The 27,761-nt window shown below is 38.4% G+C and overlaps 2 protein-coding genes and 1 long non-coding RNA gene across 4 annotated transcripts; 2 read left to right on the forward strand and 1 right to left on the reverse strand.

The window, feature by feature from the left end:
• Window positions 1-264: 264 nt before the first annotated feature.
• Window positions 265-14,549, forward strand: aqp9b (aquaporin 9b). Its single transcript, XM_006780090.3, has 6 exons — window positions 265-457; window positions 1,160-1,286; window positions 5,045-5,182; window positions 5,402-5,520; window positions 6,687-6,904; window positions 13,375-14,549. The coding sequence occupies exons 1-6, from the start codon at window positions 356-358 to the stop codon at window positions 13,535-13,537; spliced, it is 867 nt and encodes a 288-aa protein (XP_006780153.1). The 5' UTR covers window positions 265-355; the 3' UTR covers window positions 13,538-14,549.
• Window positions 12,266-16,750, reverse strand: LOC118453645 (uncharacterized). Its single transcript, XR_004843388.2, has 3 exons — window positions 16,394-16,750; window positions 14,822-14,903; window positions 12,266-13,478 (listed from the first exon to the last, which is right to left on the reverse strand). It is a non-coding gene; the product is annotated as an uncharacterized LOC118453645 (long non-coding RNA).
• On the forward strand, window positions 16,548-27,142 carry lipca (lipase, hepatic a). 2 transcript variants are annotated; one of them, XM_006780091.3, is made up of 9 exons: window positions 16,548-16,837; window positions 18,908-19,092; window positions 21,020-21,199; window positions 21,319-21,436; window positions 21,538-21,771; window positions 23,111-23,353; window positions 24,333-24,447; window positions 24,840-25,058; window positions 26,842-27,142. In XM_006780091.3, the coding sequence occupies exons 1-9, from the start codon at window positions 16,756-16,758 to the stop codon at window positions 26,954-26,956; spliced, it is 1,491 nt and encodes a 496-aa protein (XP_006780154.2). In that variant the 5' UTR covers window positions 16,548-16,755; the 3' UTR covers window positions 26,957-27,142. The 2 variants fall into 2 exon arrangements, with proteins under 2 accessions (XP_006780154.2, XP_006780155.2); XM_006780092.3 differs by having other exon boundaries at window positions 16,550-16,837; window positions 18,914-19,092.
• The last annotated feature ends 619 nt before the right edge of the window (window positions 27,143-27,761 follow it).

Below are 27,761 nucleotides of genomic sequence, written 5' to 3' on the forward strand. Positions count from 1 at the left end.
GGTGGTGGGCAGGTGATGTCACATTGGCTTAGCTGTGTTAAAAAAAAAAGTGCGCTGGTGCTCTTGGTGTTGTGCACAGGAAGCATTTCATTTTTTGTTTTTACAACTTCAAGTGAGATTTGAAAATTCAGTGAAAGCAGCTGAAAAAAACCCTGTTGAAGTAGAAGTAGACCTCTTGTGGTCACCAAGGGAAACGGATTGAGAAAGCTTAACATCGCTGTCAGCCTGCGCGGTCCGAGCGCACCGAGTGGGAGGCGACAACCTACACCGCCAGTGTTTCACGGAGACTCCATCAGAGCTGTTAGCTGTTTGTTGTGTCACAAGGAAGACATCAAGAAGGAAGCCGCAGGGGAAAATGGAAAACGAATACAGGAGGAAGATGAAGGCGAAACTTGGCCTGAGGCGAGACATCTTTAAGGAGTTCCTGGCGGAGTTTCTGGGGATATTTTTCCTGATAGTGAGTACCTCCCTCTGCACCTGTCATCCAGCTTAAATACACGCTTTAAAGCTGCGAGCCAGCAGCCTATGCTAATAAGGTGTCAAACTGGGTCTCCAAGGACTGTAACTGCTGTCTGTCATGAGTCTATTAACAGACTATATATCTTGAAAATATCTTTGTCTTTCATGTGCTCAGCTTTGATTTGCTGCTGACAGACTGTAAAAATCACAACAAAATGTTTCTGATTTAGGCAATGTTTATCTTCAGGCAAGCAAAGGCAACCCTCTTTACAAATTTTGAAAATTTGCAAATATGTTATTTCATCATAATTCTTATGTGGGGGGGGGGGGGGGGGGGGGTGAACATGGACTTAAATGATAGCAAGAATAGGAAGTGTGTTTATTTCCCACCCTGGTGTTTTCATTCAAGCAGTGGCCTGCCTTACAGTTATGTTCCTCTATCCACCTGTCCACCCCGACCTCCAAAGCCTGTGACACACCGTCAACAGCTTCCTTTTTTATTTGCCTTTAAATCACCCACACCCTTTACCTAATTAAGTGGGGGACTCATTATTGTTTCCAGCTACAAATTGTACAAATTGCTGCAGATGGTGGACAAGAGGGCTAGTGTTAATGGTGGGTATAATTGGACCAATTAAATTAAACACAGTGAGCCTCTCTGCCTCTGCTGTTTACGTTTCTGTTCTTGTTTGTGTTCCAGCTCTTTGGATGCGGTTCGGTGGCCCAGATGGTCCTGAGCAGAGCACGTCTCGGTGACATACTGAGCGTCCACATTGGTTTCACTCTTGGAGTCATGATGGCCGTCTATATTGCAGGGGGAGTGTCAGGTAAAAGTTCCCCTCGTGTTAATTATGTCCCCCCATTTTTTTAAACAACTAACAATTTGAATATCAGATTGTTAGCAGATGAATCGATTGTTTTGGTCGCTCAAATGTTAAAAACAGCCAAAATACTGAGTTTAAAAGTAACAAAAGTAACAAAGGAAAGGACACATTCCCACAATACAGACACATAATTGTGTAATAACTATGTGTTTAGGGTCTACCTGCAGGCACATGATAAAAATGCTAGTTACAATTTGTTGTCACATTGTTTTCCCTCAATAATTCAGTTGTTTTCTTATATAAAATACTTATAGTTACTTAATAATTCACCCTGGAAAACAAAACTAGGCTGGTAATGAAGGTCACTCTGCTCCAGATGACTTTTCTCTGTGTTTAAATAATAACACACAGGTCTTAATGTAAAGTTTATATTTTTATGATCCTTGTGACACTAAATTACTGCCATTATTTAATTATCCTCTCTAATGGGCTACATTTCTGTTTAATAGTAGTCTGAATGGTCTAAGTCTGGAAATTTTGCACCAATGGGACTTTATCGGGTGCATTCCTTGAGGATTAAGCAGAACCTGCTCGGCTTTGCCAGCAATGACAGGGATAGAAGGGGATAGTTGTTAAATGTCACGGTGCTTCTCATAGGCTGTCTGAGCCAAAGTGAGCGTCCATTAATCAGTGATTACAGTATCCAGTGTGTCAAGGGTTGCATTGTGCAGACTCCATGAGATGTATGGACATTTCATCAGTATTTGAAGGGGAAAAAGCTTCAAGGCTGAAATAAGAGATTATATAAATGCTGTGGCATCTGAAGGCTTAGTCACCGCTGAAAAGAAAAGTTTAATGTATCTGAAGTAAGGGGAAGCGGCAAGTTCAGTGGTAACATGAGCTTACCAGCACCTTTGTTTAAAAGTGAATATTTGCTGTTTCATCAGGGTTACGCGTGCAATTCTTTGCAGGCTTCAGAGTTTGTTTTTGGCTTTGGAGAACACAGAGTTTCATAAATAAAATTTGGGTTTTTAAAAACAAAAAACAAACAAACATAGTATAATAAGTGAATTCATTTTTAGGCATAGTCCTGGTAGGTGTTTTTAATAATTCTGTTGTCTGTATAATTTAAAGAAGCACAATGGAGTGGAAAATTTTTCCAACATATCAGTGCCTTTCTTCTCTCTCATTAATGCACACACTCGAACCCAAAATGGCCCACCCCCAAAAAAGTTTTTTTTAAATTATTATTATTTTTTAAGAATCAAAGACTGAAATATCCCATTTACGCTAAATCAAGGATGCCAAACATACGGCCTTGGGGCCAGAATCGGCCCAGCAAAGACTCCAATCTGGCCCGAACCAAAGCAATTTATGGTTAAACAATCAAATTATTAAAAAAAAAATTGTTTGCTTGGTTTTACTTTACAGTGACTTCACAGTTATAAAAGCAAACAAAACATTGAAATTTTCAGTGAATTTTATACTTTATATTTCATAATTACAGGACAGTCTGAGTAATGAACAACCATAAGTTTGTCTGTAATTTCACACACTTATCACATAGTTTTACTGGTCCGATCTGGCCCACTTAAGATCCCATGTATGTTGTATGTGGCCTGCGACATTAAAAGAATTTGACATCCCTGCTCTAAATATTAATGTCATGTAGGCTGTACTTTGTTAAAGGTCTTAGTACTTGGTTAACTATGCAAGCTCAGCACGCATAATGTGGTTGAATGGTCTTTTTCCTGCTTTTTCTTTACTTATTTTTCCCCATTTCCATTTACCTGCTTTCTACGGAAGAGGATTAGGGCCACTGGGGAAAAAAAAGTGAGGGCGTCCTTTTTTTTCGCCTTCCAGAATTCTTAAAATTAAAATCAGAATTCAGATTATTTCATATTTCCCTCTCTCTCTCTCTCTCTCTCGATCTCTCGATATATATATATATATATATATATATATATATATGAAAGGCTAAAACTCCTTTAAAAAATCCTTTTTAAGATCACAAGAGGACATGGAAAGATGTAGCGGGGGCTGATAATTTTCCAGGTGCAATGTTTTCTTGCGAGTCTCACGACTCAGCAGCTATCTTTAAACACCTCCAGACACTTTTTTGGGCACTTATTTTGTTGAGATCTCATTAAAATTAATTTCAGCGGTCACACGGGAACAAAAACTACATGTAATCAAATTTTATTTATTTATTTATTTTTTTTAAATTTGCTGACTTTGCTCCAAATTCAGGTTTTAAAAATAATTTAGAGTTACTTTTCCCCTAAATATCAACATTTAACATTACTGAGTGCAAAATGTCAGTGCGACAGATAATTACTTTTTGGGGGTTTTTTTGCTGTTAGGGATGATTGCTGTGAGCACTGAGACTCATGGTTCAGTTTTACTTGCGCGACATGATTAATAAGAATAGTTTAAAGCTTCAGAAGAGTCGCTGAAAAACTTGAGGACAGCAAGGTTAATATATGAAGAGCTTTTGCTGCATGACTGAGCCATTCAGCCCTGGGGTCCACGGCTCAGTGGGAATCTTCTGTCCAACGACATCTGTGAAGATGATCATAGGTATTGGACTAATGAGCTTTACTGGGGCATGGGTCTCTGGAGAGGAGGGGAGTCAGGTGTGGCAAGCCTGGCTTTCTAGGCTCCCCTGGCAGGGAGGCTCCATAGGAGAAGAAAACACAATTGTTTTCACTTTGTAGTCTGAGATTTTAGATGACAGTGTACGGTAAGTGTGACACATCATGGTCACTCTAATGACCCGCAGCCTACGTGTGCCTTAAGCAGATTCAGGCAGATTATGTCAGATGCAATTCAGACAGGCAGGTCTGGCTGGTTGTCGTGGTCTGTGTTTGTGAACAGGATGGGGAGATTAACAATGGGCGCATGGCCGATACCCCCAGTGGTGTTACCACATCTAGGTCAAAGCCAAGAACCCAGAGTGTTAAATAAATGACCCCACACTGCCATCACAGCCCAATAACAATTGGCTGGAATGTGTTCAAACACGCCTCTTCAGGACAATGCAGAAGAAAAAGTATTGACTCTGAAGGCACACAAACCCGGTGCCCTTTGTTTGAAAGTATCCTGAAGATTGTTAGCAGAGGGTTTGATCACAAGCATGAAATGATCAGACAGGACGTCACTAAGTGTTTTAATCTACTGCACACTGGTTTCACCTCATCTGGTAAGACATAAGAGACTTTTAAATGCCTGGCCAAGTCCTCCTCTTTGGTCTCAGATGTTTGACATATGATTTAGAGCTTAAATGGTTAGTCAATTAATTTGTCAATCAACATTTGATAATTATCGTTTGAAGGGTAACGTCAATATCACACATCTAAGTTTGTTTGCAGGTCTAAGGGAATATTTCATGATGTGGGGGAGGGGGAAAGGCCTGATGTAGCTTAACAAGGAAGAAGACTATGGAATAAAGACGTTAATGACGTCTGTAGCCATGCTGGATCTTCTTTGATTATGTTTTTAAAAACCAGCCTTACGGTGAGCCTAGGTGTAATATAAGAGTCTCACATGCTCAATGCAAAGTATTCAGAGTGATAAACTGAGTGTTTGAGGTTATAGGGCTTTGAGAACTGTGTGGCCATCATTCATCAAAAAAAACAGGTCTTAATTTTTGCCAAAGCTTTTTTTGTGTCATAAAATCATTGTTGATTACTATTGTTTCTCATCTTTGACTTGTACATGCTGCAATGCTATGTTCCTAATGCATTGTTGCATTGCTCCAGGAGCCCATGTGAACCCGGCAGTCTCTCTGGCCATGCTGATCCTGGGGAAGCTGCCTCTAAAGAAGTTCCCCATATACGTGGCAGCACAATTCCTGGGGGCTTTTGTTGGATCATGTGCCGTCTATGGATTGTATTACGGTGGGTGTAAATTTCGCCAGTACCAAAAAGCAGGATTTTTTCTGAGGAAACCCGGAATCCATCCAATAATAATAATAATCACAAACCAGATGTACATGTTAAAGAGCCAAAACAATGATGCTTCTCAGTATTATAGTTGATACTGTTTTAATGCCTGAATTCTTTTTTAAATATTAGATGAGCTTCATGGCAGTAATTTTATAAACATTTCTTTTGCAGATGCTTTGATGGACTTTACCAAAGGAGAATTTATTGTTACAGGTGAAAATGCCACAGCCACCATATTTGCAAGCTATCCTGCAAAACATCTGTCTGTCCTAAACGGGCTTGGTGATCAGGTAGGCCTTTAGACCTGTCACTTATATTTTGTAATTTAGATCTTAATGACTTTTACACTCCTTTACATATTTTTTTCAGTTGATCACAGTATATTGTGGATATATAGATGTAGAAGTGCCCTGAGTTTGGGACTACTTGCATACACAAGTAAGAGCAGAAAGCAAATATATTTTCAAATCATGTGTGTTTATGAAACCTACCATAATACATTGAGCTTCAGATATATAGTTGAGGTAAAAGAGCTTTGCCAGACTTACCCTTTTAGTAAAAGCACAACATTTGATAGACCTTTACAAGCTATATAAACCGCCTGATAAGCCTAAAAAGACAAAACAAAACATGTTATTGAATCAATGTGAATTATAACCTTACAAAATATTAATTTCTTTTATATAAAATTAATAATCCAAAAAAGAAAAAATTATATATAAGACATTTTACTATAATACACCAAACCTTTTTGTCCGCAAACTCCTCCTGCATGATCAGGGATACAAAGGTACATTTCAGGCCTCTGAAGGTTCTTATCTGTATCAGACATGACATCATCATCACCATCATGTTGCCAAGCAACTCCAAGCAAATTATCCAGGCCTGTAACATTGTATAAAAAAGTTATGTTCCGCACAGCAGTTATGTTCAATTAGTTTAAAGTTTGAATACTATCATATATCATGATGCCATCATGTTGCCTGGCAACCACCTAACAATGGCATTTATGTAGTAGAGGAGAACCTCATCATTGCAGTGCGCCCAAAAAAGACATGACATGGTTAAAGATAATCTGGAGTAAAAAACAAGACCCACCAACCCTACTTATTATTTTCTAAATGAGATACAGTATGTCAGTTTGCCAACAACACAAACACTACTGTAACATGGGTATGCAAAAGTATAATAACATTTCCAAATTAACTGACATGTTCACTGTTTTAGAGATGCTTTAACAATAAGTGTGTCATAATATGCTTATATTGTTGATAACCATGATATTTAATAAACTAACATCAAATAATCATCAAATAATATTCCTGTTATTATCTCATTATGGAATAAGTTTAATGTACAGTGAAGTCTTTTAAATCAAACACAGCAGCAGCTGCAGCAGCAACTATAGCAAATATGTTCAGAGTTGTGCTAACTGCCTTATTTTTTATTGTTTAAGGTAATTGCAACCGCCACACTGGTCATATGCATCCTGGCTATCACTGATAGGAAGAATATTGGCGCTCCAAAGGGCATGGAGCCTCTGAGCATTGGCCTGATCATCGCAGGCATTGGAGTGTCCATGAGTCTGAACTGTGGCTATCCAATCAACCCGGCTCGAGACCTTGGCCCCCGTTTCTTCACAGCTTTGGCTGGATGGGGCATGGAAGTTTTCAGGTAACTTAGCTGTCTGATATTTAAACAAAAGGTGGTTGTTATCGACTGCTAAGTGCATTTTATTGAGACTTTGGGAAGAATTTCATTTATTGAGTTTCTGGTCTTATTGCACATGATGAGCAGCGTTTGCACCATCTTCACTCCTCTGACAACTGAATTAATATTTCAATGAGAGCGAGGAGCAGAGGGCAATCCCATGCAGACAGATATAAAATATTCAGCACTTTGTTACTGAAATGAAACAACTGGATGTTCCTCAGTTTTTATTCCTTTTTACCTTCAGCTGGTCCTGTTTTGTGTTTTTCCACAAAAAGGTTTTAATCAGATTTGGAAGATCACAAAAAGGGTTATTTTGTCTAGACATGTACACACTAGGGTGTGTACGTATCTCAGTGTGCAGTACTCAATACCTGCTGTTATTAACACTCAACCACTGCACTATGTATATTATAATATACACTTTTTTTTGCATAGTATTATTAGTGTTAGGGTATGCTGCATCTATTTATCTTATCTTATCTTATCTTATCTTATCTTATCTTATCTTATCTTATCTTATCTTATCTTATCTTATCTTACTACATTAATGGCACTTTTTGGGGTATTTTAAATCACTAGTAGCAGCTGCTATAAAAGATGAAAACTAACTGTCACATATGCATTCATGTAAGTCCATCTGTCCATCGGTATATACAGTAGTTAAAGTGGGGTTCTTTGATTAATCTCCACTAACTTAAAAATATATTTAACACCCCTTATAAAAAACAAATACATCATTTTGACCTCGATTCCCTTATGATATCTGTGAGCCAAAGGAAATTCTGACAAGTTGTGAAATATTATTTCAAAGTTGCTACAAAAGCGTTCAATTAATCATCGCCACGAAAGCGGCTAATCGTCAAACTGTTGGCTATGCTCTGGGAAGATAGCGTCATTGGCAGGATGGAAACATTTTTGAAGCTGTGACACGATTATGTTGATTTATATGTTGATTTTGGCTTTATTGACAGATCTCTCTTCTGTTTTAAGCAAGCCAAGCTAAAGCACCGTCTAACAGTCCAACACCCTAATAACCCAAGCAAATCCTTCAGTAAACCTAAAAGATCTGTATATAAAATAAAGAATAAAGAAAAATAATCAAAGAGCAAAACGTTGCAAATGTAAGGAGGTTACACATCCATTCTCTAAGTAATCACACATCAGCGATCTCTGTGCTTAGCACAGACAACATTTCACTTCATACTTCCCTGATTTTAAAACTAAAGTTTAGGACTGTTTGTGCCCGAGTCGCAACAAACTGGTGGATTTATCCTGAAATACCAGCAGGTGTCTCACGCAGTATTTAGGCCAACCCGTTAAGTATCCTGAACTCTCAGACCATGACAACTTTGCTCCCACTCCCTCTTACCCATGTGAGTCAGTCCTGACTCAATGAAGACTCAGTCAGGAGCTCAGGACACGTTTCTATGTGGAAGATGATATTAAACACAGCTGTAACTGTCAGGTGCATCCCACTGGTTTCAGGTGGGGTGTTATCAGTGCGATTAGAAAAAAAGAAAAAAGTTGTGCTGTAATACTTTTTATATGTAAATGTTTGAACAAAGATTTTTTAACAACAGTGCAATGTTCTGTAAAATTTCTCTCCTCCCTCTAAGAAGTGATTTAAAGGGTCATGAAGGTTGCACACAGAGCTCCCCGCATTTGACAGGGTACACACTCGTGACATAGAGACACAGAAAAACAACAGGCAATTTAGAGTTGACAGAAACCCTAACAGTTTAGAGAAACCTGCAGAATCCAGGTGTTGCGACATTTCTGTGAAATGTTTTGCTTCTTGTATTTAGCACCCTTCAGACCACATAAATATGTATGTGGATTCCTAAATTAACCACTTACTAATCTTAGAAAGATCAAGAAGTACTGACCACTATAACCACCATCAAAATGATGCTGTGTTATCAAAGTGTACCTTTTATATTTTTCCAATATGTTGCAAACATACGAGGGTTCAGTGTGTCTCCATGTCTCACTTTCACTTTGGACTTTGACTGGAGTGCAAACAGAACTGTCTGGCTACATGTAAATTACCTGAATGCTTTATAACAGTGAACTTTGTGTCAGCTGTCTGACCAACTATTCATAAGTCTGTAATGTCTGTAGTGAAAATATTGGACAGAGACCCCAAGAAGCAGTATCACTGAACAGACTATCATTTACACCGTCTTCACTTAGACTTCTGGTCCTTACGGAGTTAGAAAACACTCCTCTGACGGCTAAGCTCAGTCTCCGAGTGTTGAATCAGATTCTTATTCTTAATTTAGAAGATCTCTCCCCAGAATCTTTGTGATATTAGAAAACCACATCAGCTGTTGAACGCTGAAGTATTAGATTTTTCAGGAGCTGATCTCAACAATTGCTGGCAAATATACAGTGTTGGGCTTTTTAACTAACTCCTGTAGGATTCAAGCTTCCAGATATTCCAGGTCATGTTTAGTTTTTCCAGTTGTTGCTTAATTCTCCCTCAGGTTTCCCTTTTATCAAGACAGTATCCTCTGGGTTTCTCTGCCCAAAGCAAATTCTTTGTACCAAATCAAAACTAAAGCTTTCGTAAAAGTACCCCTCAGAACTGATGGCAGTTTTCTGAGGCATTAGGCCTATAATCTTCATTCCCATCTGATCCAGCTGGGTTTTAACTCAAAATGTTCATTTTGGGTTGGCAACATAACACAGTTTAATAGTACAGTTTGCCTGAAGACAAAGCGTTTGTGCTGTTTGTTTGTGGCTTTGCCCTCAGTGTCTGATCATCATTGGATCTGCCCTGATCCAATCTCCTTAACCCCTGGACCTGAAAGTGTCTGAGCACAAACTAAGACCCAGGTGCTCTCTGAATAATATAGGGCATATAAATGCAGACTTGGATTTTTTTTTCCAACAAGCCTAAGAAATATAAATGTTCTGGTGTTATCTGTTACTGCACAACAGCCGTAAACATCTCATGTGTAGCAATGTTTCTATACTAATGGGTAGAAATGCACTTAAGAGGTTTGTATCACTGTGGTAAATCTGATTAAAAATGCAACAAAACAAAAGAAAAAAATGGAAGTCGGGCTGAGGATTTCCTGACATTCCGTTTCTTTTCTCGCTGGGTAGAAATGCACTTAAGAGGTTCGTATCACTGTGGTAAATCTGATTAAAAATGCAACAAAAGACAACATGTAGTAAAACAAAAGAAAAAATGGAAGTCGGGCTGAAGATTTCCTGACATTCCGCTTCTTTTCTCGCTCACTATTTGCATTTGATGGTGTCAATGTGACCCACTGAGTGTCTGCCTCCCAGCCTGATCATCTTAGCCGTGGCCATAGATTAAAGTCTATAATCCGGATGCCTCTCTCCTCAAGTCTACTTCCTGAATGTCTGTTGGACCTTGTTTACTTTCAGGCCTGCTCTTTTAATTGAAGCCCTTTCACCTATTGCTACATTAACCCACAAGACTCTAACTCCCTCTTCTAAGTAAAAGAGTCTTTGCGAGGGGGGGCCAGAGTGAAAATGAGGACACAAGCAGCTGGTCCAGCAAACAGAGCTTCTTAGTCTTTATTGTAATCTGGGATAACTTGTCTCCGGTAGGAGGATACTAACATAAACAAAGAGACTAGTGAAGCAGTTCACAATATGTCTTTTAACCCTACTATAATTATTAATACAATTAGAGATCATACAAAAGAAAAAATAATAATACAACATTAATTGTGCTGCATTTGTGCCATGTTTGCAGTCTTTTATTTTTAATAGCATTTAAAACAACATCCAAGTTGCAATTTTGATTTGAAAATATAGCTAGCATATCTGCCTTTCTGAACCTTCATTCCCATCTGATCCATCTGTTTGTTTGTTTTTAACTCAAAATGTTAAAACAACAACAACAACAAAAAAAACATCTCACATGTGTCAGCATGTGTCAGTGTGAGATGGACAAACACAAGAGACTCATCAGCCAAAGGCAAGTAATAAACACCATCTATGTCTGAAATAAAGACAATCCTAGCAGCTAGTTACACCATAATTGCTTATATTAGCAGAGCAGTATCATCCATGAACCTGTGATGTGGACAGATTAATCGGCCACAATATCACCAATAAACCTGCAAATCCTTAGATCAATAAAATGGGATAAAACATGTTACCTACTGAGCATTGAAGGTGGTGGTAGGTAGGTTTAATTATCTTAGGACGGAGGTTTTAGCCACAGACTGTATATAAAAGATGGACAGAGCTTCCACAACATAACTTATGATTTTGTGAAGTCCCATTTTGAGCCATTTTGAGATGAGACAATGAGGGGTGTGTCTGACTTTGAAGCCATACGCTTATTAGCTGCCAACTTGTTTTTGGCTCATAAGTTGTTAAGTTGCCAGCTAATGAATATTTCCTGGATAATCCTCCTTTCTGAAACTTAAAGTTATAAAACATTACAAAATGGACTCAATGCTTTATACAGTATAACCAGAAAATACTTCCAAAGACCATAAACTCAACAGTAAAGTATTTACTGTGGTCCCAGTAGAGAGACATCTATTGGACTGTGAGTCATTCTGCAAACATAGCTTTTGCCCCCTGATGGCCATTAACCCTTTAAAACCGGTCAGAGCGGGCATGCTCCGTTTTGCGTAACTATCTTTAAATCCCGGTAGCTCTGCAACCACCTGAGCTAGTGCGATAATTTTTTTTGCATATGAAACCGGAGGAGTTGTACTTACATCTTATGCCATCAGCTTGTCCTAGGTCACAGTTTCCTTCCACATATAGCTTTGCAAAAACTGCATAAAAAGCACTTGCAGCAACAAAAACATAATATTCCAGAAACACGCTTTGCCGATCCGATCAGCTGTTCATAACACTTCCTACGTCCATCAGCACGAACTATCGCATGTCCGCCATGACCTGCCCAAAACCGGAAGTGATGTCATTTTGCGGAAATGTAGTTTTTTACCATCAAGGCCTCATGAGCTTATACTGGTGTTTTTAAAAGTTATGTTTGACTTTATGACTTTCTGTGTCGTTTCTGGGATGCTTAGGACTCATATTGCACTGCTGGAAATAGTTTATTTTGATGCATATGCTGCTTTTTTGCAAATTTGCACTATAATATTTATTTTCGTTTTTCCTGCAGTGTATAGAAATTAGTGTATTTCAAAAATAAAACTATGAAGACACTCAAAATAAATTTCCTGTGGTGGGAAACTATTTTGTGCAACTTTTTTGTATTTACAGTTTTGAGGGATAAGCCTCTTAAATTTCTCTAACTAGAAATATATGTTAAAAAAACAAAAACGATTTTCAATTTTTTTGTAGTTTATTGCACTTTTTTGCGATTTATGTAATTACTATGCACTTAATGCATGCATATTATTAAAATTTAGGCTTTAATGGTTGTATTGATGTATAGCAACTTGAAATGCTCCCAAAAATGGCTCTACAACATGTAAAAATATAATATAAGCTCTGGCGGACTTGGTTCTATGGTAGGTCTTAAAGGGTTAAAAGGAATGCAAGTTTAAGGTACTGGCTCCTGTTTTCGGACCCAGAAGCTACATCTAAGTTATTAGATAATGCTAGCTAGTTGCATTTCACAGAATGAGATATCTGCTAGTTAGTGCTAAGTAACATTAATTTGAAAAACAAAAACCACTAGAATTTAACTCAAAACTGACACTCAGGTTTCTTGGGCAGTCTACAGGTATAATTAACAATAATGTTGTACATATTGTTTGTCCAACACACTCTACAAACAAGCCATGAAGTAACTCATACACTACTGGCATCAACCTTTCAAACTCAAAGTGAAGGAGTTGTAAAAAACACAATTTTTTGTATCAGGTCATAACTGTGTTTATTCCTGATGTGAGGATGGCTATGTCGACATTAGAAGAATGATTTTAACTCACTTTTGGAGCTGGCCTCAAGTGGCCACTGGAAGAACTGCAGTTTTTGTTACATTTTTCAGCACTGGAGGTTCCTGCTCAGTTCTAGCAAATCAACATAAAACTCTTTGAAACCAAAACATAAAGGTAATATTTTCATATTGTTTGTAGTGTTTTTTAAAATCCCAACAAGACATTTCCATCAGCTGTCTGTCTTAATGATTATCCCATTTATTAGAGTATAAATAAAAATATTAGAATTTCACTCTTGTTAGTGATTCCTCGGCATGAATCTAACATCAGCCTCTCTCTGCATGGTAAACTTTTTACTTCATGATCCTAGTTTGTTTGTTTTTTAGGACTGTGCAATAAGCAAACAAGTCACTAGTTTTTGTTTACTTGTCAAAGCACCTTCAGAGCCACTGAGAAACACTTTCCATGGTTAAATTGACACAAAGATGAATTATTTTTAAATCCTTAATAAGACCAGATACTTGTTTGGGGCTGCGTTTTTGTGACATTATAATCTCTGCGTATGTCTCCTGTCTGCAGAGCTGGAGGCTGCTGGTGGTGGATTCCTGTGGTAGGGCCCATGGTGGGTGGCGCAGTTGGAGCAGGTGTTTACCTTATCTTCATTGAGCTGCACCACCCTGAACCTGAAAAACAAGAGGAGAACAATGTCCAGGACAAATATGAGATCGTAACTATGACTTAATACTAAAAAAAAACAGGTGTTAGCATGAAAACTGAAATCTATTTCTACTATAAAAATATCTGAGTATATTTACAGTGAATAGTTGCATGAAGCATGTACATGAATGGAAAATTTTATAGTCATTTATTTATATACACATGAATATTTTATTAAGCCTTTAAAGTCTCTTTTTTTTAAAAGTCTATACAACTTCAGGTATCAGGGTTTATCTTCCAGGGGCTCTTTTATATATCAAATTTGACTAAAATAATATATCAACTATACAAAAAATATATTCTCTTTAGTATCATAATAATATAACCTTATATAAAGTGTTTTTTCTGCATTAATCAGTAGCTATGCAGTATTTTTAATCTCCTATTTCCTAACTGGGACCATCTTCTCCTGTCAGAAATATTTGCCAAGTTTCTGAACAATATTGTTTTTTTATGTGTTTCTGTCAAACAAGTGGGCATTAAATATACAGCATGTATTTGAAAACTGTTGAAAGGTAGCAATTTATGATATGTTTAGGTAGTGGCATTAATTGGTATCGTGGAGTGTCTTCTCTCTGTGTCACACCATCTTTTGCGCGCATGTAAAAATGTACGATTGCTGCATCTTGCTGTTGTCGTTTTGTTTTTTTAACGTGTATATGTAGAAAGTCGAGCCTTAAAATGACGATACTGGTATAAGTTTATATTTTCATTTATGTATGCTCGCATAAACTTTTCTTCTCTGCAAAGAATGTAGCACATGTCACTGAATTCCTTCATGTTCTTTGTAGCGGTAGTGTCACTGTATCACAGGCAGTATGCAAACACTGACTGTAACTGTTTACATTAAAACCTTCTCGCAGCAATGTGGGAAATGTGTAATAAAGGCTGAAAATTCCCTCCAAAGCACACAATCATTGAGCCTCTTGATTCAGATTAGTTTGTGATATTTTGAGATTATCTTATCTGCACTATTTACTCTTGATATGTATTTGTTTAAGACATGATTTGAAATGTCCAATTTTGCCCGATCTTGCAGCCTTGAAGAATCGAATTTACATCTTCATATACTCTAAAACAGGGGTGTCAAACATAAGGCGCGGGGGCCAGAATCAGCCCAGCAAGCAAAGAAAGGAGACAGGTTTCATTTTCACTACATAAGATCAACGAGGGGTGCATGTGGCCACCATGTATAATGAGTTTGACATGCCTCATCTATATGTGAATCACAGCTTAGATGGGCTGAGCCATATGTGCAGAAAGAAAAAAGCCAGAAAAACAAACAAATGAATTAAATCAATCACATCACCTGTTTGGTCTTCATAAGGCTGTTTTTCAGCATAACATGACGTTAAACACAGCCTTGAAGATTGGATCACTCAGAGTAGGCACTGCTGTCAGAAAACAGGAAGCATATAATCTCTGCTAATGTGTGGTGGTGGTTTAGCGATATAAAAGCACTCAAAGCACTTAAAAGTTGTTTGTTTTGTGAAACAGGAAATAATGATGACATAATCTCTGATGTTTGTCTGTGCACCGTGCATGAACTGATCCATTAAACGCTGCACTGTTAACTGTATGTATTCAACTGTTCATTAGTGAAATTATATTTCATTGTTTATTTTTCTAATACTTTGTACTTCTATGTTAGAGCTGTTTGAAATCACACGTACTTGTAATGTGTGACACATTTTCTTCTTTAACACATGTCACTGTATCAATGTAGTAAACTGATAAGCAGCATTTAAAACGAATCAGTGAAGACAGGTTGTGAAGCTTAAACAGCTTCATGAAGAATGGATGCAAAGTGTTTTCCTTATCAGTGGTTTTTCCTCAGAAAGCAGCCTCTCACTACCCGAGCCTGCTGCATGCTGTGATCTAGATTAAGTGTTTATGGCAGCTTTGATTCCACATCAGTCTTTATGCTGTCACCATGTTTCCCTCATCTGGATGTAAATATGTGTAGTACCATCACAAAGGCAGTCCTTGCCTGCTAAAACTGTGCACACACACACGAAGAAGGCATGGATGTACACAATTCTTGGCAAAGAGCAGGGTCATCAAGAGTGCTGTCTGAAAGTGTGTCAGGCGACATCATGTATTAAACAAACCTCAGCTTTAAATATAGCTGCTGTTCAGAACAGGTATAGAGAGTGTTTAATAGTAAGGTTAATATACCAAACACCTTACCTTACAATATAATATGCATTGAGGCTGCTGTTGTTCTGATTTGTGCCATATAAATACAACTACATTTATTTATTTATTTGCTTATTTTTCCTCAAAGCAATGAGCAAACCCCAAACTAATTTTTTTTACTAATATCAGACAGAAAGACAACAGATACAAAGACACCAAAATATAAGCTTGATACCTCTACGACTGCACACACAATAATATGATTCATTGTTAATATAAAAGTACTGAATCAAGCAAATGTTAAAATTTATTTTGAAAGACATATTATGTAGAGTTTTTAATACAAAAGACAAACAAAATACAAATACACTTCTTTATAACGCAGAGATTATAAACAGAAATCAGAAGTGAAGACTGTGTACGCATTAAAAGGAAGAAAACAAAAACAGTAGATTAAAACTAAAGAAAATATGATTTAGACACAGTATTTTGTTAATACCCAATATTACTAAATGAAAACAAGTGCCTGGGGTTTTATTTTTTACCCACTCTGTGGGACGTTAAGAAAATGTAGTGTGCAGTATTGATCCACTGTGTGCCCTGGGTACACAGAGTGCTCTTCGTCAACTGTTTAAACATAGGTTTAAGCAGTGCGGTAATAGTCCACATCTAATCCATGTCATGTCTTTAGCCAATAACACATAGTTCTATAAAAGCTACATAAAAAGTACATATTCTGTACCTCTACCCTGGTACCTGGAAAGGGTCTCAATGGAGGATCCAAGGTCACTTCCAGCACATCGTACCACATCCCCTGCCTATCATGCCTCTGCTCTTTCACAATGTGCTCAATGTACACGATCCAGCCCCCAGCCAATCAGGATAAGAATAAATCCCCCTTATCCACGAACCATTGCTCCTGGTGTCCCCTCTCTTTCTCTTTAGAGTACGGTAAAATGATCTGATTTCAATCCTCAGGACAGAAATGAGGCTTCCTTAAAAACAGCTCCTACATCTGCAGACAAAAGGCTCTCACCTTTAAAATCCACAGCACGCACTGAAGATTTTCTAAGCGTGGCCAAAAGGACCTACCAAGCTGACGGCATGTTTGTGGTCAAAGTCTTGTGGTGTTTGCTTTTAATCTATCACCTCAGTGAGGGAAAGAAAATCAAAGGAATCAGAGCAGGTAAGTGAAATATCATGCTTTGCCTTCACTTCTGTGATTTGTGCACAGATTGATTGATGCTATCAAAATCTTTAACAAACACTAAATTTAACTATAGTTCATGCTGTGAATTCATGCTGAGGAAAGTGTTTGCAATGAGACTCACACCGAAATTAGCCAATCTGTACTCCGCAGAAGTATACACATAATTTCCCAAAGTATCTCTTTCTAAAGACAATCTTTAAAACAATCTTTACGGTTTATTTAGCCTCACAGTAGATCGTTATAAAGATGTGGTTCCACAGAGTAGTATTTGCCTAAAAAGCAAAAGCTCCCCGATTTGGTCCCAGGAGGAGACACAAATGGATCACAGAGGAGGCCGACATAGAAACACAGATAAATTAGACATGTGGAGCTACTTGTCATGGCTACCCCGTGTACATCAGGAAGCAGCTGAAAGTAAATTCATGTCTTGTAAAGTGAAATTTTAACCAAGTTTCAGTCCAGTTGCTTCAGGCTGTATGTTTATTTTGACTAATTCATATGAGCAATTACATTTAAAAGTTACATTAAGATTCCACAGATGAGCAACAAATAAGCAGAGAAACACAAACAGTGTGTGTGTGTGTGTGCGTGTGTGTGTGTGCATGTGTGTGCGTTTCCCTTGTTCCCTTACAGTGAAGAGTCACTTCAAATCGGTATAAAGCTGTTCTGAGCTTTCACGTTTATCCTGTGATAAAACATTTTTCATGTAATCGGTCCTTTCAAGATTGCCAGTGTCTGGGGAAAAACAGGTCACCAAATGATTTGATGAATATAAAAATATGAATCACGTTTTTTTTTTTTTTAACATCTATGGGAGATTTTGGACAAAGCTGTTAGCCTTTTCTCCACCACGTGGATATCTGGGTGAATGGCGTTCATCCAGAGAGAGACTTAAAAACTGAAACAGCTGTCAGATCTTGTTAAGTTGAACTTGTTGTTTTGAACTTTTAAATACTTTTTTAAATAAAATAAAATATTTAGCATCTTAAAACCCAGAGTTTTTTCTACAAAATCTCAACTATTTAAAAGCTCGTAAAGGATGCGTTCACACCTTATTGATGTTTGTTTGTTTGTATTTTTTAAAAGTCCTACAACGAAATCATTAAAGCGTGCGCAAAAAGGAAAAGTTACTGGAGATTTTAACTCGGATCAGATTTCCTTGTATTATTGTAGGGTGTTTACCTCACAATACAAAGCTACTTGAGGTAACTGTTGTTGTGATTTGGCGCTACATAAATAAAAAGGAATAAATCATATTCCTTTAGGTTTGCCATTATTTTCTCCATCTCAGTCTTTAGTGCCGGTGTTTTTACTGGGTCTTTAAATGTGGGCTTATGACAGACTTCATGCCCCATTTAGAAATATGTTTTTTTTAATTATGCGCTGTGATAGATACCATGACTGATTTGCAAAGTAAACACAGTTCTTGTACAAATTTCTGGGTTAGGGTTTGTTTGTGTTCTGTTACTAATGAGTCAGACTGTTTTCACTGATCGTGTCGATAAACAGTCACTGAAGAGACACACCAAAGCAAATGATGATAAATGATGTTCTTTTACTTTTCTTGCTAAGACGATTTGGGCTTCACATCAGGAACCAGAACTTGTATGAAGGCAGCTGCATTGCTGGGTGTTTACAGGCGCCTTGGTTTTTGGCATTATTGGCTGTGGTTTTAAACATGTTGAGGGAGGAGGAGTTTACGTAACAAATGATAGAAGAGTCTGGCAGAGATTCATCCGATGAGACTTGTTGTGAAGTGATGTCTGTGAGCAGATGCCAGCGAGGTCTGTATGACCTGGACTCACAGCAAAGGGCTTCTGATTGGGCGTTAGTTAGTCTACAGTCCAATGGAGCCTCAGCAGGAACTGACTGTCCTGATTTCTCCACGTTTACTTACTCAAATACTTGCATTAATGCATCAAAACACACTCTGTGTTCTCAAATTGACAAATTTCCATTCATCATTTGTAATTATTCTGTAAGCATAACCATCATGTTCTGTAAAGTACTTGTTTCTAACAGACAATCCATTATTTGATTTCTGAGGTGCAGTAGAGACAGAGGAGAGGGATGTCCTGAGGGAGAAAGAGCCATATGTCAGCAGTTCAGTCTTTAGGCTGTTTTTAGGAGGTGAGGACACCTGCACGCTGGACCCTCTGCAGCTGCACACTCTCACCTCCTGTGGCTTCAACAGCAGTAATCCCCTCATCATCATCACTCATGGGTGGTCGGTAAGGTCAACTCCCTTTTCTCTCTTTACGCTTCGCTGACTTAAGCCACTGGATACTAAACATGGAACTTGACTACAGGGAGGGAAACATCTTCAAAAGGCTGAAACATGTTGAAAAAACACACCATGAGGTAGACACGTGGATCTGCACTGAAATGTAATTAAATTTTGGATCGGATCATGTCAGCCACGATAGCAGTTAGTTCCCAGACCACACCCGTCACAACTCAAGATTACTAAAGCTTTGGTAGAGATTTATACGTACATTATCCATCATTCAACCTTTTTTTTGCTTATCCAGTTCAGGGTTGTTGGGGGGCGGGGGGGGGGGGGGGGGGGGGGGGGGGGGGCTATCCCAGTGGTCAAAAGGCGAGAGGAGGGGCACATCTTGAATAGGTCGCCAAGACTCTTGTAGGGCTAACACAGAGAAACGTACATTAAAAAGGGGTGGGGTGCTAGTGCCATGACTCTCTTGACCCCACTGAACTTTGAGTGCCCTTTTCTCTTTGGAGTATGGAACATTTTGATCTCAGTTACACAACTATAAAGCTGTCTCTATAACAGTGAAAATATTTGTCCACAAACAGACTTAAGAACACACATAAAACCTCCTTGCTGTAATTCCCATTCACAAGGTAAAAACAATCTGTATCATATTTATCTGTCAGCGAGATTTCAACACCAAGCTGAAGTTCATGAATGCTGCAGGAGAGGTGGAGGATGGGCAGATAAAAGGAAGCTGTTACATTTGGGTGCACATCTAGGTCACCTATTCCTAAACTGCAAAACAGGAAGCAGGCCTTGGCTGAGGTTGCACCCTCTTAGTCGCCCTGTAGTTTGTTATGCCTCCCCGTATGAGGTAGCCTGATTTTATTTGGAGTGAAACCATATAGTATATGTTTCACAGTCATGGTATAAAAGCAAAATTTCAAGTTTGATTTTCAATTTAAAGATTTTTTTTTTAGAAAATAACCTAAAATTCTGACTTATGGATGACAAAAAATGTTTTTTCTGTCGCAGAAACAAACTTCCATAGTCTGAGAATAGGGTCCCAGATGTCAGACAATCAGTTTGACAAAGGGAGGACAGGAGAGTATAGACACTGAGGATTAGCTGGAGATTAGAGACGCATGGGGAACAAGACACCGGTGAGCGTAATCAACACAGGTGATGAGAATAAAACACTGAATCATAAGTGATATAGAAATGAAAACAGAAAAGGAACAACAATCACCTTTACTGAAACAAGGAGACAGTGAAACATGAAAGATAAATACAGAACATGAATGAACTCATTCAATGGGACAACATTTTGAAGACACAGGAAAAACAAAGAAAAATCAAGCTTCAGACTAAAGGCAGCTGGAACTGGAGAAGCATAAGAGACAGTGAAGGATGACACATGTGAAGACATGAGGACATGAACGAGACAGAGGGGACACAGACTGGGGAATACTGGTGAAGAATAACAAACAGAAGCAAAACACAAAACTGAACTCACTAATTTCACAAGAACTACAAATCACTAAAAAAGAAACTTGTGACAAGTGCTCAAAAATAAGAACCAGAATTCAAAAATACCATGAGAATTAAGTCTCCATAAAAGCCAACAAACACTAGCTCAGCAAATGAGAACCAAACAAAACCCCCAATCCCATATACTAAGAATTCAAAAAGAAAAATAAGAAAGAAAAAACCCTCCATAAACACAAAGACCATGCCAATATATGATGGGTGGGGAAAAGTGAAAAACCAACAGTTTGTAACGGTTTATGAGGAAAAATCCTTTAGTTAAGTAACAGAGTCACTGCAGTTTCTCTCATTTTTGCCGAACTGAACTATGCACAGGACTGTACTGTGCACAGCACATATTAACACTTTAAAAGTAAGAAGTTGTTTTTTTAATGCTTAGTTTTGCTGTTGTGAAGGTGGATGGCATAATGGAGAGCTGGGTGATGAGGTTAGCCACGGCTGTGAGGACAAACCTGATAGATGCAAATGTGGTGCTTACAGACTGGCTGTCGCTGGCTCAGCAGCACTATCCAATCGCAGTACAGAAAACCCGCACTGTTGGAAAAGACATAGCTCACCTACTGCAGACACTTCAGGTGGGAATAAACTCCTCCACTGATCTTTGTGATGTCAGTGGACTGAAAGGTGATACATTTTCATTCTATAGTCAAATCTATATGTTTCAGCAATCATGCATGTCTTTAATCACCTACAGGAGCACTACAAGTACCCACTTAGAAATGCTCATTTGATTGGCTACAGCCTCGGCGCTCACATCTCTGGATTTGCTGGGAGCTTTCTGACAGGTCCGGAGAAGATTGGAAGAATTACTGGTGAGGTTTTTAGTCCTTTCATAGCTAAATTTAATAAATAGCAATTTATTCATTTAATATTCTAAAACCACCCAATGCTTATGTATATCATGTCTGTTCAGGGCTCGATCCAGCTGGTCCACTGTTTGAAGGCATGTCTCCCACGGACAGACTGTCTCCTGATGATGCTGAATTTGTGGATGCCATCCACACTTTCACCCACGAGCGTATGGGCCTCAGTGTGGGAATTAAGCAAGCTGTGGCCCATTATGACTTTTACCCGAATGGAGGAGATTTCCAACCAGGGTGTGACCTGCAAAACATTTACGAGCACATATCCCAGTACGGGATCCTCGGTAAGATAAATCTGTAACAGCACATTAAACATTGTGACCACCAGAAATAACCATGATTTTTTTATAGTATAGTATTTCTGGGCAGCATGAAATAAACAGCTCTGTGATGCCTCTTAGAGGCTGCAGTGTTTTACATGGTCTGTAAGTGTGGGATAGAACAACAGAACATCCTGCTGTCTGTTTGCCACTGAAGACTGGCAACAAGCTGGTCTGATGAGTCTCAATATCTGCTGTGACATTCAGATGATAAACAGCATGGATCAATCCTGCCTTGAATTCACGGTTCAAACTGCTGTTTTTAGTGATGTAATCATGTGGGGGATATTTTCTTGCTTCTCTTAGTACCAACTAAGGGTCAGCCTACCTGAGTATTGTCCATCCCTTTATGATCACAGTGCACCCAGCAACTGTGCGATGATATCATGTCAGCATGAACCGGATGTTTCCAGCACCTTGTTGAATCCAGCATCCAACCCTAGCCAGATGTATCTAATGAAGTGGCCACTTTAAACATTGTAATGAAACTTAAATATTATAAACATTTTTCTGAACAAACAGTCTTTTACAAATCCAGACCATATTTATGCATATTTATCAGGAATACCAAAGCAATTATATTTGTTTATTTATTTAATGTCTGCATTGATGAGTCCACATAAAGTAGGCATTCATTCCCTGTTTGAAAAGGCATTCAAGTTTCTGGTTCCTCTGGTTTAAATCCAAGCTCCAATCAGAGCAGTATGTTCTTCTGCTTAAAGGCTTTCTGGTTTCCTTCTTTGCACGCTCTATCATAACATTTTTTCTTCTTAATTGGCCTTGCCACCTCAGAACACTGGTTTAGAAGCCACGTCTACGATGCCGATTCCTCTTCTGCTTGTTGACAGTTTCTTCTTCTGTGTTTAGGCAGATGTATTTAATTTCATGCAGTCTAACAGAAGTGGCTGTGGGATTTATGCTGCCTCTCAATCCTAAACACATCCTCACAATATGACAGCGAGAACCACATTAAAGCATCTGTCATCCTCAGGAGTTAATTAGCAACATGTGCCGTGCTTTTTCTCTGTCCATCCGTGTGAGCTGAGCTGCCTTCAGGCTACAAGCTGCTGCTCAGAGAAACGGCCTTCAGAGCAGAGCCGTGTCAGACATAATGAGTCACTTATAGGAGATGTGACAGAAGCAAGAGCTGATAGATGCCACCATTTGGTGATAATGAACTCGATCCAAAGATAATGGTCAGGCTTCGTGATTTAGCTCTTCCACAATCCGTTGAAAGTCAGATGAAAGTTGTTTTGAAGAAGCAGGTTTAAAATTTTCACCACATTTTTATTTCTTCTCTTAGGCTTTGAGCAAACAGTGAAATGTGCCCATGAGCGCTCTGTCCATCTCTTCATCGACTCTCTGCTCAATAAAGACAAGCAGAGCATGGCCTACAGGTGCAGCGACAACAGCGCCTTTGACAAGGGCGTTTGTCTGGACTGCCGGAAGAATCGCTGCAACACACTCGGCTATGATATCAAGAAAGTCCGCACGGGCACCAGCAAGAGGCTCTACCTGAAAACACGGTCTCGGATGCCTTACAAACGTATGGTTTGTCATTTTGACCTAACAGCCCTGTAAAAGTCATAACTGACCAACACTTATATCTCCCATTAAAGACTTAATATATATAAATAGCTTTTGCGTGTGTTATTAAGGCAAAATAAATCTGTTTGATGGCAAGATTACACAAAAATAAGGAGGCCAAATTTTATTTAAGTTAAAGCAGAGTGGCAGTAGATTTGAAAGGATTCGGTGCATCTGTCATCATGGCATAAAATCTCATCCCAAGAAGATTTCTAGTCGTTATTTGTTATTCAAATAAACCTACGACAAGACCTAGACTTTTTACAGCTTCATTTTTTTTTGAGAATGAAAAAATGAGAAATTACAAACCACTAATTTCATTTGTAATTTAGATCTTTAGTTGGAAAGGGTGGCTTTTAGATTGGTGCCATCAACTGGGCTGGAAACCACAAAGTTTTGGTGTTTTAGTCGAACTGGCAGACATGAAAACATAAATATCAGAGATGGTGTTATGCTTTATTGTAGCTATGTGTAGGATTTTGAAACTTTGCACTTTGATGACCTCATTTTCCCGGTTTTCTGCCTTGATTGAACTCCATTAGCTCCATAAACCTAGGATAAACAAATTATATTTTAGTAGTTAAAAGTGAAAGATCAGGGCCATTTTGGCCTCATAAAACATTTTTTCTTTGTCTAAATCAAGAAATTACAGAGCAGTTTTTCCAATTTTTCACACTATAGAATAAAAACTTACATCTAAATGTGTTTAGACAGTCCACATCCACCAGTAAATGAATCCAGTCCTCTGTTTGACTGGTAGGAATACAAAATTAGCCATTATCTGCACAAAATCTGTTCTGAAACCTGTTTCAATGTTTTATTATCCTATATGTTAGACTGATAAAATATAAAGCTAACAAGAAAAACTGAAAACTGTGTCGGGGGTTTCTCCGTAACCGTGTCCTCTTCTTCTTCTGTTTCTGGTTTCCACCCTTCAGTCTATCATTACCAGTTCAGGGTCCAGTTCATCAATCAGACGGAGAAGGTTGAGCCCTCTCTTACGATCTCCCTCACAGGAACCAAAGAAGAGAGTGGAGCTGTGGACATCACCTTGTGAGTACTGTACCAACACCCACCCCCCATCGGGCTTAAATCAGAACACATGAGCACTCTTTGACACATGCAATATGCAGCTGGGCTCTCAGCTCTACAAAGCAAGTTAAGGAGAGCAGCTGACACACATGGAAACAACTGAAGCCTTTGCATGAAAGAGAACTATAAATGGCAATGATGGGATGAATAATTTAAACAAGACAATATTCCCTGACAACTGTGTTATCCTTCATATTCTGTGTATCAAAGCGTCTCAGGCTAAACGGTGCTAGCAGAGGAAATCTCATCTGCTGTCCCGCTCTAGTCTGAGCCGCCACAACAGCCTTTTGCAGGGTGAATAAGTCTCGTCTAACTTTGTCTCTCTCGATTTCTGTTTTACAAATCTCCACCAGCAATGAAAAGATTTCAGGTAACAAAACCTTCACCTTCCTGATCACCCTGGACAGAGACTTGGGGGAACTGATGTTGCTCAATATGCACTGGGAAGCATCTCCTCTGTGGGAAAATGTGTGGGACAAGGTGCAGACCATCATTCCTTGGAGAACTTTGGAAAGAAAAAGACTCCTGAATGTGGGCAAAGTCAGCGTCAAAGTGGGCGAAACACAGAAGAGGTACATGTGTTTCTTACGAGCTAGCAGTGGTGGACGCAAAGATAAAGTGCAGTTTCAACAGCACTTGTCAGTTTTTCTACTGTCCCACATTTATAAAACCAAAAGTTTTTCTTGATTGCTGTAAATTTTCTTGTTTTAACCAAAGTTTCTTTAGCAGACAGCAAAAAAAACAGGAATTGTTCTGTCTTTAATTGTTTATCTATTACTTTGGCGTAGAATGAATGGGGGAGGTTATTATCAACAAACTGTAAAACGTATAAATATATAATTAAATCAAAACCTTTATGCCCTCCATATTTTCTAAAGAAATCCAGCAGGCCGGATTGGAGTCTTAGCTGTGCCAGTTCTGCCCCCCAGCCTCATGTTTGACACCGCTACATTAAGGGCTTAAATGATGGAGAGCACAAATAATTATACAGCTTTTCATCATCATACCGGACTTTATTCCACACATGATTCCAACACTGCTGAAGCCTTTTCTAGTTTTTTAAACTACATATTTTTAAATTGATTTTATTTATATATATATATATATATATATATACAAATGCTTCAGTGATCCAGTCCAAATCCATTTCAACAAAAGCCGTGACATAAGAACATTAACTGAACTTTTAAAGGTGAAATGTTTTTTAGTGATTGATACTTTTCAGCTTGTTTGTTTTCTTTGTATTATTTTTTGTTTCATTATAGATCACATAGATCACATAGATCACATTCCTGTAGGTTGCAGGTCTAACTGCAGACAGACATGACAGGCTAGTTTAGTCTACAGCAGCCAACAATATGTGTCAAAAAGTGGTTCAGCATTATCTTTGCTGCATGCAAAAAGCCCTTCTCTGAAAGAGACGTCTGAATGGCTCTATCTGAATATATGTGTCATTCAGCATTAATGGGGCCTTCACGGATTAGCACGTTACAGCTGTGGCTCAGGAGGTAGAGCAGGTTGTCTACTAATTGGAAGGTCAGTGGTTTTAGTCTGCGTGTCAGTGTTTTCCTGGGCAAGATGCTGAGCCCTGAGCTGCCCCTGCTGCATCTATGTGTTAGGTTAAATCACTTTAAAAGCAATTAGGCATAGAAAATAGTGATTAAGGCTTGTAGCTAGAAAGTACTTTGAGTGCTCAAATAGAGTAAAGAGAGTGCAATGTAAGTACCAGTCCTTTTACTGTTGCAGCTATCAGAGGACACAGTGTCCATGATTTCCAAAATATGTTCACATTCCCACTCTGTACACATTCAAATGAGCTTTGACCCAGAGAAAGCTGCCGTGTTTTGAATGGTGTTTGGGGTTTTTTCTCGTTGCATTGTAAAGTTTTAACTTGCATTGGTGGCATCACAGATGACCTCTGTTGACCCTGCAGTTTTTCGTATCACATTCAAAGCACATATATATGAGCATATATGATATTTCCAAATATAAAATAAAAATCACACTGTGATATATAATAGAGCTGAAAATGGGATAAACAGGAAAGAAAGTCAAGTATAGTTGTCTCAAATTGTACAATAGTGCTAAGACGAGTAATATTACTGATACTGAATTATATTAATTCAGTTTAGTTTTAATGAAATAGCACCAAATCAACACAACAGTTGGCTCAAGGTGCTTCATATTGTAAGGTAAAGATGCTACAATCATAAAAAGAACACACTTGAGACCATTACAGACTGCTGATGCCATCTAGTGGGTTGTTTCCCATACACAGACTGGTTAATCTTTACTCCTGCACTCACTCTTTCTGTTCAATCGCACCGTGTTAACGACACCGTCTCTGTTTTCCAGGACATCTTTCTGTTCCATGACAAACGAGGGACAAATGGAAGCGTCAGAAGACATGGTGTTTGTACGCTGTAAGGAAGAGAGACCAAAAAGGCCCAGAAGAAAGGACAACTTATAGACTTGTGTGGGTCACTCTCTGAAGATCTAACTGAAGATATCAGATGAATGTCCCTTGAAAACAACAACGAATGCGATAAAAATTTTCCCTCCTTGAAGTGAAGTTGTGTACATTCAGGGAGTAACTCAAAACCATAATTGCTGGAAAGACGTGCTGAATAAATATACTCTGTTCTTTTCTATCATATCATTAGGTGGGTTTATTTTTCTACACATGCACAAAGGTCCATTCGTATCCCTCTACGAACAAACACATTTTTCCAGGTCACAAATGTGCAGATATTTTGGTTGAATGAAAACACAACTGACAGGTTGAACTGTAAGTTAAAGTGCTAAACCCTTTAAAGCCTGAAACGGGAACTAATCTAAATTCTAACTGAAAATTGATGTTTATTAAACCGTCTATTAACGCCTATTTTGCATCTATTATTTGAATTTGTATCATAGTTGCTTGAGAAAAAAAAATCAGTCTTAAAATCTCATTAAGAGATTAAGAAAGGCAAGTAATTACCAGGTGATGACTGCAGAGGGCAGGCTGTTACAGCTGAAAACTCGAATGCAGTTGAATCTTGTTCTTCTAAATCAGGTGCGACACTTGAATCCTCTTACCAATCATCACTTTGAACCATTGTGGGTTGAATAACATAATAACATTAAATTCAATTGTAAAACGTTTCTTTTTTAAAGTATCAGAAATCCACGGCGCTACCTTTTAACACTGAACAAAGAGGGAAGCAATATGGTAAATTCAACTTTATTAATGCAGTTCAAGTAATTTAAAAGAAATTATACATTTCCACCTTTGC

The sequence above is a fragment of the Neolamprologus brichardi genome, chromosome 1 (assembly GCF_056152115.1).
Source record: "Neolamprologus brichardi isolate AB-2024 chromosome 1, ASM5615211v1, whole genome shotgun sequence".
Lineage (NCBI taxonomy): Eukaryota > Metazoa > Chordata > Actinopteri > Cichliformes > Cichlidae > Neolamprologus > Neolamprologus brichardi.

Bases quoted from the DNA above. Each gene is read 5' to 3' on its own strand.
- lipca (XM_006780091.3), top strand. From the start codon at position 16,756: ATGTTTGTGGTCAAAGTCTTGTGGTGTTTGCTTTTAATCTATCACCTC. The intron at 21,437-21,537 runs GTGAGGTTTTTA...ATGTCTGTTCAG, and splicing joins GAAGATTGGAAGAATTACTG to GGCTCGATCCAGCTGGTCCA. The intron at 23,354-24,332 runs GTATGGTTTGTC...TCCACCCTTCAG, and splicing joins GTCTCGGATGCCTTACAAAC to TCTATCATTACCAGTTCAGG.
- aqp9b (XM_006780090.3), top strand. From the start codon at position 356: ATGGAAAACGAATACAGGAGGAAGATGAAGGCGAAACTTGGCCTGAGG. The intron at 458-1,159 runs GTGAGTACCTCC...TTTGTGTTCCAG, and splicing joins TGGGGATATTTTTCCTGATA to CTCTTTGGATGCGGTTCGGT. The intron at 5,183-5,401 runs GTGGGTGTAAAT...TTTCTTTTGCAG, and splicing joins CGTCTATGGATTGTATTACG to ATGCTTTGATGGACTTTACC.